The sequence below is a fragment of the Balaenoptera borealis genome (genome assembly GCF_965194805.1).
Source record: "Balaenoptera borealis genome assembly, chromosome: 3".
Lineage (NCBI taxonomy): Eukaryota > Metazoa > Chordata > Mammalia > Artiodactyla > Balaenopteridae > Balaenoptera > Balaenoptera borealis.
In genome coordinates, this window is record NC_138866.1 from 85,297,200 (window position 1) to 85,310,023 (window position 12,824).

Consider the following 12,824-nt stretch of genomic DNA (forward strand, 5'->3'; position numbering starts at 1 on the left):
GTGTCCTCTATTTTGTAGAAGACTATCTTAGACTGTCTTCTGCTTCGAAATATGTAGCCAAAGACCCTCAAGCTGTAGGTACTATAGTAATCAAATATAACTTCTAATGTTACCTATCTTTCTAATTTGGAATGTAGAAATTCTTCAAAGGGCACTATGGATTGGGTTCTAGCCTCTTAAATTAAGTAGCCAAAGATAAAGTTAAAGCTGCACTTGACATTTAAAAAGGAAAATAAAGATTATAGTTGTATATCTGATAATTGCGTTAATCAAATATGCACTTTCCTGCAATTGATTCTCTATTTTAATAGCTCCCAAACGCCTCCTTCAAACCAGTATCAGGTTAGCTGGTCTATAATTACCCAAGAAGCTTTGAAAATATATAGAACCCCAAGCTTCACCCCAGTCCCTGAGATTCTAATTCAGGCCCTGGAATATGTGTTTTTAAAAATTTCCTTCATAATTCTGATGCATATCCAGCCTATACTAACACAGTTTGAGCTGACCTTCAAGAAACCATTTCCATGAATTTCCAGAACTGGGTTACACTGATAAAATCTAATTACCTAGAACCTAGAACAGGGCCAGTTACATAGTAAGTGCTCAAGATTGAATGCTGTTGAATGATACTAAGTGACTAAAGGCCCAAGTTTAGCTTTTTAAAGAGGTCTGAATACAGAATTAAAATCAAGACGGTTATAAGTAGGACCTACTTGTCCCATCCTATAAGTAGGATGGGACAAGCTATGGGTTGGATGATAAAAGCTGTAGACTATCAAAGCCTTGATCTCTTCCAGCCTTCTTTCGTACCTGAAAGAGTCAGTCTTTTAAATTACTTTCCCCGCATAAAATTACAAATATAAATGCTGCATATGCAATTGTAAAATAAAGGAAAAGACAGTGAATATGCTCAAATGATAACATATATGTTGCCTCTGGCTAACCCATCGTGTGAGATCATTTTGTAATTTTATAGGAGAAACGGAATACGTTGCCGTAATAAAAAAGAACTATTGGTGCATGCAACAATAAAGATGAATTTCAGACATTATGGCAAGCTAAAGCTAATGTGAAAGAATACATCCAGTATGGTTTATTTATATGAAGTTCAAGCACGGACAAATATAATCTATAATGATAGAAATCAGAACAATAGTTTTCTTTGGCTGGGGGTGGTGAGTGGAAGGTGTATGAGGGAAGCTTTAGGGGGATGAAAATGATCTGTGTTTCGATCTTGGTGGTGGTTAAACAAATGTGTATCTATGTAAAAATTCATCAAGTTGTATACTTAAAATGTATGTACTTTACTATATAAAGTTACACCTCAATTTCAAAAACTAATAATTTTTTTCAGTAATGTACAGTCCCACTATGCCAAATACTACTGCGGGTTAGAACCCTTAAAAACATTAAAAAATCTTTTAAAAGTTTTTGCTAATTTTATAAGTCAAAATGGTACTGAACTTCTGTTTTAACTTCCATTTATTGACAAGACTATTATTTTCAAATAGTTACTTGTATATCCTCTTTTTAAAGAATTTCTGTCTTTCAATTTATGTGTAGGGATTTTACTATTTCTCTTCTCAAAGGTGTAAGCTCCTTACAACATATGATATTAACCCTATGTTTATCCTATCCTGTTACTATTTTCCCCTCTTTTTACCTAAGACAATTTCTTGCCAAAATCTGTTTACAATTTTCAACAGACTTAAGTATTATTTCCATATAATAAAATTCACCATGTTAGATATACGTTTCATTAAGTTTAGTAAAGTATGCAGTTATGCAACCATTACCACAATCAACTTTCAGAACGTTTCCAGCACTCTAAAAAGTTACCTCGTACCCTCTTTCAGTCAGTCCCCACTGCCATCCCAGGCAACTCTGATAGTTTTGCCTTTTCTAGAATTCCATATTAAGAGAACATTCAGTATGTAGTCTTTTACATATGACTTCTTTCACCTAGCATGATGTTTTTGAGATCCATCGATGTTGCTACATGTATGAATAGTTTATTCCTTTTTGTTGCTAGTATTATTCCACTTTTTATATACCACATTTATCCATTTATCAGTTGATGGATGTATTCATTAATAACGCTGTTATGAGGCTCCTTCTTACATTCTGGATATTTGAAATTTGTGGCTTCTCCCTGTTTTGATTAATTTAGCTAAAAGTTTTTTTTAAATTTATCTTTTCAAAAAACTAGCTTCTGGTCTCACTGATTTTTCCCTATTGTGTGTCAGTTTTATAAATTGGTGGTTTCCGTTCTGCTCTTTATTATTTCCTTTATATATCTATTTTGGGTTTAACTTTTTCTTCTTTTTCTGTTTTCTTACAAACTCAGATAATTGATTTTAAACTTTTTTTTCTAATATAAGCATTTAAAACTAGAAATTTCCCCCTCAGCAATGCGTTAGCTATCCTACAAATGTTAAGTTGGATGCTCATTTTCATTTAGTTCAAGATATTTTCTAATTTCCTTTGTGACTTCTTTGAATCATGGGTAACTTAGAAGTATGCTATTTCATTACCCCTTACTTGCGGACTTCCAAGATTTCTTTCTCTTTTTTTTTTTTGTGGATTTCTTTCTGTTATTGATTTCTAATTTCACTGTGGTTGGAGAACATATTCTAAATGATTTCAATTCTTTTAATTGAGATTCTCAGTAAGACTAAGACTTATTTGACGACCCAGCAATGGTCTATACTGGTGAATGCTCCATATGCACTTGGAAAGAATGTGTATGCTGCTGTTTCGGATGGCGGAGTCTATAAATGTTAATTTTTTTTTTTAACTATAAGTATTAATTAGATCTTGTTTGTTAATGGTATTGTCCAGTTCTACATCCTTGATGATTTTCTGTCCAGTACTCTATCAAGTATTGAGAGAGGTGTTGAAGTCTTCAACTATAATTGTGGATTTGTCTATTTCTCCTCTGTAGTTCTATCAGTATTAATTTACATATCTTGGTGCTCTGTTATGAGGTACATATATTTCTAATTGTTCTATCTTCCTGCTATATTGACGGTTTTATCATTATGAAATGCCACCCTTGTCTCAGTAGTATTCCTCGTCTTAAAGTCTATTTGCCTGATAGTAACACAATCACTCTAGCTCTTTTTGTTATTATTTGCATAGTACATTTTTTTCCATTCTTTTAATTCAACCTACTTGTGTCTGAATTTAAAAGGTGTGTCTTGTAGACAGCACAGATTTTGATGTTTGTTCTTTAGCTAGTCAATCTCTGCCTTTTGATTTTAGTGTTAATTCACATTTAATATAATTATTAAATATGACTAGATTTAGACTCCAATTTGCTTTCTATTTGTCTCATTTTTATTTCTCTGTTCCCCCATTTCTGCCTTGTTTTGTATTAAATAAGTGGTTTTTAGTATGCCACTTTAATTCCTCTATTAAATTTTTTAGCTGTCTTTCTTTGCTTTATTCTTTTAGTGGTTGCTCTAGGGCAGCTGTTCTCAGCGTGTGGCCCCTACACCAGTAGCATCAGTATCGCATGTTAGAAATGTAAATTCTTGGGCCCTATCCCAAGCCTACTGAATCAGAAGCTCTGGGAGTGGGGTCCAGTAATATGTGTTTTAACAAGCTCTCCAGGTCTATCTGATGCACACTGAAGCTGTGAGTCGGCCTTCTGGAGATTACCTCTTTAAATTGTAACAATCTAGTTCAAAGTAAAACTGACTTATCCCCAGTAAAATATAAGAACCTTGCACCAGCACAATTCCATCCTCCCTTTCCTTTGTGTTCCTGTTACCACACATTCCATCTATATATGTTAAAAACCTAATCTTTGGTATTATAAATTTTGTCTTAAATAATCAAATCTTTTAAAGAATATATGTGTGTATTTATTTATTTATTTATTTATTTATTTATTTTTGGCTGCATTGGGTCTTTGCTGCTGTGCACGGGCTTTCTCTAGCTGCGGTGAGCGGGGGCTACTCTTCTTTGCGGTGCGTGGGCTTCTCATTGTGGTGGCTTCTCTTGTTGTGGAGCATGGGCTCTAGGAGCATGGGCTTCAGTAGCTGTGGCACGTGGGCTCAGTAGTTGTGGCTCACGGGCTCTAGAGCACAGGCTCAGTAGTTGTGGTGCACAGGCTTAGTTGCTCCGCAGCATGTGGGATCTTCCCAGACCAGGGATCAAACCCGTGTCCCCTGCATTGGCAGGTGGATTCTTAACCACTGTGCCACCAGGGAAGTCCTATAATATATATATTTAATGCAAACGATTTTCTCTCATTTCTTACAATATATTTAGAAAATTCTTTCTCAGAGGAGATACCTACTTCTACGTTTTCAGGTTTAAAAATTTTAAACATTTCGTTTTCTCTCTAGTATTAATTTTGGCATATGAAGTGAAAATAAAATTCAAGAGTAATTGTTGAAAAGATCAAAGGAGGTATATTATTAATAGTAGTAAGTGAAAAGATACTGGTGGAGAGAGACAGAAAACATGGTTTAGATCTAAGCCTCATTTCTTCTAAAGGCTATACAAGGGTACTGAAGTAAGTTCAGAAGCAAGAAAGTGAACAGAATGAAGCATCTGTCTCAGTGTCTCCACTCTACACAGTAAATACAGTCAAAGTGTTTCAATATTATCACGTTTGATTTTGCTGGACCCACTTACCTTAACATTATAGCAGCGAATGGTGTGATCACTGGAACCAGTATAAAGGGCAGCATTCTTCCCAGAGGTCTGAGTAACCAGGAGGCAGTTCACTTTGGAGGCATGGCCCTCAAAGACACCAATATACTTCCGACTCTAAAGTCAAGCACAGTTCAGATCATTACTTGTGGATATAAATGGATTAGATAATGTATTTCCTCAAAAAAAAAAAAAAAAGATGCTAAAACATACAGTTCATTGTTGTAGCCTCAGAGTCTAGAATAGTACCTGGTATCAAAAGGTGTTCAGTAAATACCTGTTCACTGAATGCCCAGCAAACAGTCACATGTACTGAGGTACCTGTAACTATATATTAACTGAGCCATAAGTTCGTTTGGGTTTTTCCATAAGATGTTACAGAAAAACCTGAACAAACTTTTTGGCCAACCCAATACTTAGGGCAATTTGCTATAATAAGACAGATCAGAATTTTAGTTAATATCTAGGGCAAGGCTCTCCAACAATGTGGACCAAAAAGCTAGCAAATCCAAACTATAGCTAATTACCCAAATAAGTTCCTGCATTTGATCAGTATGCAGAGCATGCGCCACAATGTTCAAAGACATGTCAGGTGCCATCACAGGTCTAGTGTTCCAGGTGTGGTTTCATAATGGAACATCCTGTTGTCTCTGTGCACATACTGTTATATATTTAGAATGTACATATATACCTATACTTACCTTTCAGTTCAGAGTTAGAGCCAATTCCCCAAATCTTACACTCACACCTCCTGGTACCACTGCTTCCTTCCTTCAGTCATCCCTGTTGCCCTCACATTATTAGGCTAAAGAAACCTATATACCTGTTGCCTACAGCAAACACATTTTCTCAGTCCATCATCAATCTAATCTTTTGATTTTCAAGGACTTCATCAATTTCAAATACTTTCACCATATTTGTTCAAACATAGTGTTCCTAAAGTTTCTTGGCTATCGTTGTGGATAAACAGAATTAGTTTGATGCATACCAGACTCAAAACTCAAAAGTCCATTCTATGAAAATTGAGAGTAATGAGCATCAGATTATCCTAAGTGTGGGGTAGTGGAAGACCGTTGCTCTTCTTAATAACCGGGATAATTAATCAACTCTCAGGGAAAATGCCTCCTCTTATATTGACTACTTCCCCAGTACTCACTCTAACCCTTCTCTATTATGTAGCAGCTATGTGACAGACCTCGCATCAACTCCAGGGCTGGGACCTGACTGTTGCGAGCCTATTGTTATAATCCCATTTCCTTTTGCCAAGTGATTGTTCAGAGAGGAAAGCACAGGACCCTTTTTTGGTGGTGGGAGGGAAAAGAAACCCCTGTGGCTACTGACATCTATCTGTGAGCAGGAGGAGAACTTGCTTTAGGAAGAGGTGATATCAGAGAAGGCAGAATGGAGATAAAGAAAGAAATTAAGTCTCCAGTGATCCCACTGAGCCACTGGATCAACTGTATCTAAAGTTAGTCTAAAGCCCACTCCATCTCTGGACAGCAAATAAACTCCTAGTCTAAGAGACAGCTAGTTGGAGTTTCTAAAACCTGCAACCAAGCAAAAATATTCAAACTGATGTATCAACTTACCACGAGATTATAAACTCGGACAGTTTTATCTGCTGAACAGGTATACAGTAAATTCCCAAATATTTGAATTGCATTCACTGCAGCTTGGTGCCCCTCAAAGCTCCCTTCTGTGGGCTCATCATCATCTCCTGGCTCTGAAGATATTTCTAGAAAACAAGAATATGTTTCAGAGATGTGTCTGCTTGTGTCTCAAAAGATACTAAAAAATTTAAAACATTACGAAAAAGTGGTCTCTGGATTCTCCTTAAAGCCTAGTTCCCCCAGCAAAACACCATATTTTCATTAGTGATCTTCATTATGAAGATTTCATAATAAGAAAAGGCAGGGAAGACCTTTCACTTAGGAACAAGATACTTATATAGTGAGCTTTGAGTGATACCCATAAGGCACCAAGTATCTTTCCACATCCAGTTTCCTCTGCTGCCAGTTATTTTGTTGAGTAAGGAATTAAGTAGTTCCTTCTCAAAGCAAAACACCCCAGAGCCAACAAAACCTTAATACAATTGTCCCTTGGTATCCAAAGGGGACTGGTTTCAGGACTCCCCCACCGCCCCCACACCAAAATCCACAGATGCTCAAGCCCCTTATATAAAACGGCATAGTATTTGCATATAACCTATACACATCCTCCTGTTTACAGCTGACCCTTGAACAACATGGTTTGAATTGTTGAGGTCCACTTACACACGAGTTTTTTTTTTTTTTTCAATAAATGCATATTACACGATCTGCAGTTAGTTGAAGCCATAGATACGGAACCGAAGATACAGAAGGCCAACTTTACTAATTAGTTGAACACGTAAGACAGCCAGGTAAGAGAGACGGGAGTAAGAAACTGAAATGCCAGGATTTGAGGATTTAGGGATACCATAACTGCTGGTCAAAGCAATCCTCTTGGTAACAAGCCCAGTCCCCGCCCCCTACTGTATAAGCATATTTAAGTAGATTTAAACCCTGGCTCTAATATTTACAAGACTTTTTTTCTGTGATTAATTTAAATAAAACTGAACAACCAAATACCTGAAGAGTTCTTTGATCCTTTTATGGAGGAGATCACAGTCTGAGTTTCTGCCACACTACAAAACAATAGCAAAAGTCTTCTTAGCATCTGTGTGAACAGGCCAGGCAGTAAAACTTACATTTTCATGACTCAAAAGATTGTTCTAAACAATGGACAAAATAGCAATGATATGAGATCGGTTTTTCCACCTGAAATTTCTATATGAAAGGAAATAAAAGTACAGTAAATATTTACAACACAAATGAGAAAGCAGAAAATCTCCATTGCTAAGGTTTGATTCTTCCATACCCATTATCCCTACTGATTTTCTATAAATGTGACTCTTTAAAAAAATTCTGATTCAGAACAAAAAGTTCTATTTTTTAAGAATAGAACGGTGAAAGCTGTTCTGATTGGACCAACACGGTGTCCTTACCTTACAGGGATGCCATCTTTATAACGGGTGCCAATCTCACTGGTAGAGCTAACTTCATCACAACCAGAGCGAGAAGTTTCTAATGAGTTTAGCTCTGTGGAGTTCCGAATATCCTTTTTAGATGGGCTGTCTGGTTTCTCTTCTCCAGATTCACAAGAATCAATGGCTACCACTTCTAACTGAGGATTAGGAATTTCTAGGACTTCCAGAGACGAGTCACTATCTGGTTCATCTCTGACACTCTCTTGTTCTGGACCAGTTCTGCTATCTTCCCAGGTGGAGGTTGTCACTTTCCCCCCTTTAGTGGACTTTCCAGTTTTTACTTTCCTTACAGGTTTAGCAGTAAATATATCCTGTTCAGTGTCACTGTTCTCAGGAACATGGGCAGCCCGCAGAGTTTTCTTCTTCCTAAGCTTCTTCTTTTTCTTGTTCCCCCTAGCTTCAGCTGATGTCAGAGTGGACTCTGCCTGTTGTTCTGGATGGTCAGCTGGAGAGTGGGGCTCTTTCTCTAAAGGGGTTTCTGAAGCAAAGGACAATCTTGGAAAAGAACTGGTACAGGCTTCAGACCCGCTGTTGCCTCTGTTTGGCTCTTCACCTTCTTTATTTATGCTAGGAAGACCAGATGATTGGGAAGAGGGATTGTTCCCTCTGTTTCTGGTATTTCCTTGCTCCACAGAAAACTTCAGTTCTTGGCTAGGCTCATGGAATCTCTCTGTTAGCTCTGATAAGGACAATGCTGCAGTGATAACTGGATAAACTGGACTACTGTCACTGATCTCTCCTGAATTGAGAAGGAAAAAAAAAATTATTCCATCGTTTTTGTGTCTGGTATTTGTAGTCATAAACTACAGTTATCACTGATTGAACTTCTACCAAATAATGACATTTCGATATGTTAACAGCTTTAACAGTCATGGTTTAGTTATCTCACCCCTCAGCTTCCCATAACCTACACATATTTCTATTACAGTATTTATATACTTTGCCTTGCATTAATCTCACAAATTACATGCATGTCTTATACCCTACAAAAGCTCCTTTTATGGGCAGGGATTGTTTCTATTGATCTTTTTTCTTTCTTGTTTGAAATGTCCACATATTTAACAATGTGTTTTATTCTTAGCAGACACTTAAATATCTATTTAGCTAAAGTGCTTTCACCTTTATTTCTTAGAAGTTTTCATTATGCATTTTACCTGTATATCATCCAATTTAGCTACATACTAGCAGTTAAAAAGTCAGCTGACTTAAAATGTCTATTTTCCTTGACTTAGTTATTTCATGTCTAGAAATTTAAACTGATGAAATAATCACAGACATACTCAAAGACATATACAATGCAGCGTTATACAGAATACAAAAAAAGGAAAAAACGTAAATATTCAAAGATTATATAAATTATTGTATATTCAGATTATGCAACTTCTGAAATATTATACAACTAGTAAAATAGTGTTTTAGGTGAATTATTTTTATGACACAGGAAAATGATCATAATTAAGCGGGAAAAAAATCAAGTTATAACAGACTATGACTTGTCCTTTGTATAAAGTCTCGTGTAAACACATAAACATTTATAATTTTAAAAGACTGAAATATATAACAAAATAACAAATCCACATTTTTATAGTTTCCCAATTTTTTACAATGAACATGAATTAGTTTTGCAATCAGAAAAGGAAATAAAATACAAGCTATTTTTGAAAAAAATACTACTAGTTTTTAAAAAATACTAAATAGTATCCATATAAAAATAACATAATTCAATATGAAAGATAATATACATTTGATATAGATATCAATGATTAGTGTGGCAACAGATAGCAAAATGTAGGATAATTCTTCAGACTTTTTGTTTTTGCTCAAAAAAAAAATCACACAATATCAGTTTGCTTCTTTCATTTTAATATTTATTTATTTATTATTTATTTATTTATTTATTTATTTAGGTTGTGTCAGGTCTTAGTTGCAGCAGGTGGGATCTTTAGTTGCAGCTCACAGGCTTCTTAGTTGCAGCATGCAGGCTTCTTAGTTGCGGCATGCGGACTTCTTAGTTGCGGCATGCAGACTTCTTAGTTGCGGCATGCATGGGGGATCTAGTTCCCAAACCAGGAATCAAACCCGGGTCCCTTACATTGGGAGCATGGAGTCTTACCCACTGGACCACCAGGGAAGTCCCTGTTTGCTTCTTACTTAATTTTCAATGTAGCACCACTGTGGTTATGCAAACTTCAGATGAGATTTTAAATAGCTTGGAAATTATTCTCAAATGGTAACTAGGTAAGAATTATTTTATGAAGAGAGTAAAAACCCTGGCTATTTCTCAAAACCGCCCAAGTTTCTATTAGATGATTCCAAACCCCAGAGCCCTCTGCCTTTCATCATGGCCACCTGCTCCTCAGGTCTATATTAACCCTAGTTTGTACTTGAAATGATAAAGATAGTTAAGTAATGCGAAATTCAGAGGATATATCTTATCTAGAAAATTGACTAAACAACTTCAATGCCATTTATCTCACAAAAACCAAATAATTCTGCACCAATCCTAATAAATGAAACCTGTTAAGTGCTAATCCAAAGTCACTTCAGTAATCCTACATTAGAGAAAATTAGAAAAAGGTTACCAATATTTAAATAATCTTCCTAAATAAGAAAACTTCAAGAAAAACTGTAATAATTTCAGTTTTAATGGGCAAGTATGATGTTACATCACTGATATAAAATTGCCGTAGACCCACTACAGGGTTGCCCTTAACCCAGAGAAAAGTTTACATACTATTAGCTTGCAGTAATTCCTTGGACACATTGCAAGCAGAGCCTTGTGACACAGCATTCACATTCTCATCTTGTTCAGGAGACATGGGTTCTTGTTTAATCTGAACTGATGAGTCCGGAGCAGGAACGCTGCCATGGGCTTGGAAAGTAGATGTGATTCCTTGGAGAGGGGCTCCAGTGGATGATGGAGACACATGGGAAGATGAAGGCTCCAGGAAAACCGGGAAAAAAGGAGTAGGCAGCAGTGTGGCATCAGCAGATGTTTGAGATCTAATGTTCCTTTGTTCTCGTGTAAGGTTACAGGGAACCTGGTCTGGACGCTCAGAAGGTTCATATGTTTCTAGAATGGGAAACATACACAAATGCAAAAATGTTATCTGAAAAGCCACTCATTTTTGAGCCAATTTGTATTTTTAAAGATTACAAGAGAATTTTTAAAACCCTCATAATTCTTTAAAACAGATTATTATATAAGCTATAATATACTATATATATGTTATATAATATATATATAACCACCAAGGATACAGACAGAACAGGCATTAATATTCCAATTTTTCAGATTTTAAGTGACTTATCCAAAGTCACGTCGGTACTAACAGAAGAGTCAAAATTTGAACCCTAGTCTTAGGATTCCTAACCCAGGACTCTTTCTGTAACATTATCTCCACTGCTAAGCACTTTGGGGATGTACAGTCTCACAGGCCTTTCTATAGAAGGATGAAACCAAGGAGACACGAGAAAAATCATATTAACTTTTTCAAAACTACTTTAATTCCCCTCCACAGAGAACCAAAAAATAACAAGTTACAGAGGGTCCAATCCATCAGATTCTCTGAATACCTTGTAATCCCTGTAGAATCTGTATTCTATGGGTCCTCAGGGCACTCATCTCCATAGTTATCTAAAAATAAAGTATTTTGTTAAGCATTTTTAAATCCAACTTCAAGATGATCCATTTTCACTAGACATTCCATGTGCTACTACCTGCTGCTTGAGCATAAGTAGCCTCTGAACTTCAACATAAGCTGTCTGAAGAGCTGCACGGGCTTGCAGAAGGTTGTTATCCATGCACTGCAATGATTTGCTTAGTTCTTCCTCCCTTAACGAAATATGCAGCAGCTGGTCAACCTGAGAACGTTCTGTCAAAAGAAACCATAAAGTTCAGTTTAATACTGGAGACTTCTCTTTAATAATACAGTTCCTCAGAAGATGGAACTGCATCAATTGTCTAGGACAGGCCTTTATTTTCTCCCCACTAGGTCACTGGAAGGAGACTCATCAAATTTTACAAATCATGTAGTCAAACCTGATGTTGTCAGAAACCAAGCCTCATGGTTTCAAGCGTACCACCACATGCATGGTACCAATTTACCAAATCACCATCTTCCACCATGACCCTTCCAAGCAACATCTCTGCCCCAGGCAAATCAACTCTTGTAGGTTTCATCTCCCATGTTCCTTTATCTACTACCCTCTTCACCCAAGGCTTTGGCTTAGATTGGGCCCCAAACCTGAACTGCTTGCACTCTCTTCCCGATTCATATTTTTCTAGTCTGTTAATTTAAAGTAGTTCTCTTTATTACAAAAGGCATCCTGAAGAAAATATAGCTTTGAAACAGTACACTTAAGTTACTTTAAATAAAATGTTCTACTATGTGCACGTATTTGTCATCTTTATGTTTGCCTATTTCCCATTCAATACTCCAAGACCTCTCCCCTAAACTCCAGACCCACATATCCAACTACCAACTTGATACCTCTACCTAGGTGTCTCTAAAGTCCTTTAACTCAAGGGATCCAAAAGGGAACTCACCATCTTCCTCTACCCTCAACCTGCAACTCTCATGGAGTTTTCTAGCTCTACAAATAATGCCATCATCCACCCAACTGCCACACCCAGAAAATGAGGTCACCCTTGACTCCCACCTTATCTATCACATCCAGTCACCGAAAGTTCATCTAATCACTTCCTGCACTAGCCCTTATACACTAACGGTGTTAGAGTCAGTGGAAGGCAAGAGTCATAGAAGCATATTAGTCAGGGAGCCACACTAATAACTTCTCTACCTAACTCACATGAGAAAAGCAACCAAGATGCCTCAAAAATGGAAAGTGAGAGAAATGGCTATAAATGACCAAGAGGGATAAAATTTTTACTAAATGTCCTTATTCCTCTTCACCCCACTGAAAAGGCCCAGTGACACTTTCTAGCTATACACTGAATTCAATTTGTCCGAGATATATATTAACTTTAGTTTTCAGGTCTAGGTGGCATCATATATTTCTTCTACAGCTGCAACTGGATATAGTAGGAAATCAAACTTTTTCTATGCCCTTAAGCAAGATGACAAAAATA

At 36.6% G+C, this 12,824-nt stretch overlaps 1 protein-coding gene across 4 annotated transcripts in view; it reads right to left on the reverse strand.

The window, feature by feature from the left end:
• ZNF106 (zinc finger protein 106) overlaps positions 1–12,824 on the reverse strand; it is a 61,637-nt gene that overhangs the window by 12,658 nt on the left and 36,155 nt on the right. For 3 of the 4 annotated variants that reach the window (XM_082388696.1, XM_082388693.1, XM_082388694.1), the window contains 7 exons: positions 11,453–11,607; positions 11,309–11,369; positions 10,467–10,805; positions 7,691–8,471; positions 7,275–7,330; positions 6,255–6,400; positions 4,648–4,782 (listed from right to left, as the gene is read on the reverse strand). In XM_082388696.1, coding sequence (XP_082244822.1) covers positions 4,648–4,782; positions 6,255–6,400; positions 7,275–7,330; positions 7,691–8,471; positions 10,467–10,805; positions 11,309–11,369; positions 11,453–11,607 — 1,673 coding nt within the window. Of the gene's footprint in view, positions 1–3,855; positions 4,222–4,647; positions 4,783–6,254; positions 6,401–7,274; positions 7,331–7,690; positions 8,472–10,466; positions 10,806–11,308; positions 11,370–11,452; positions 11,608–12,824 lie in introns of those variants that run through there. The other variant, XM_082388695.1, reaches the window with a different exon arrangement.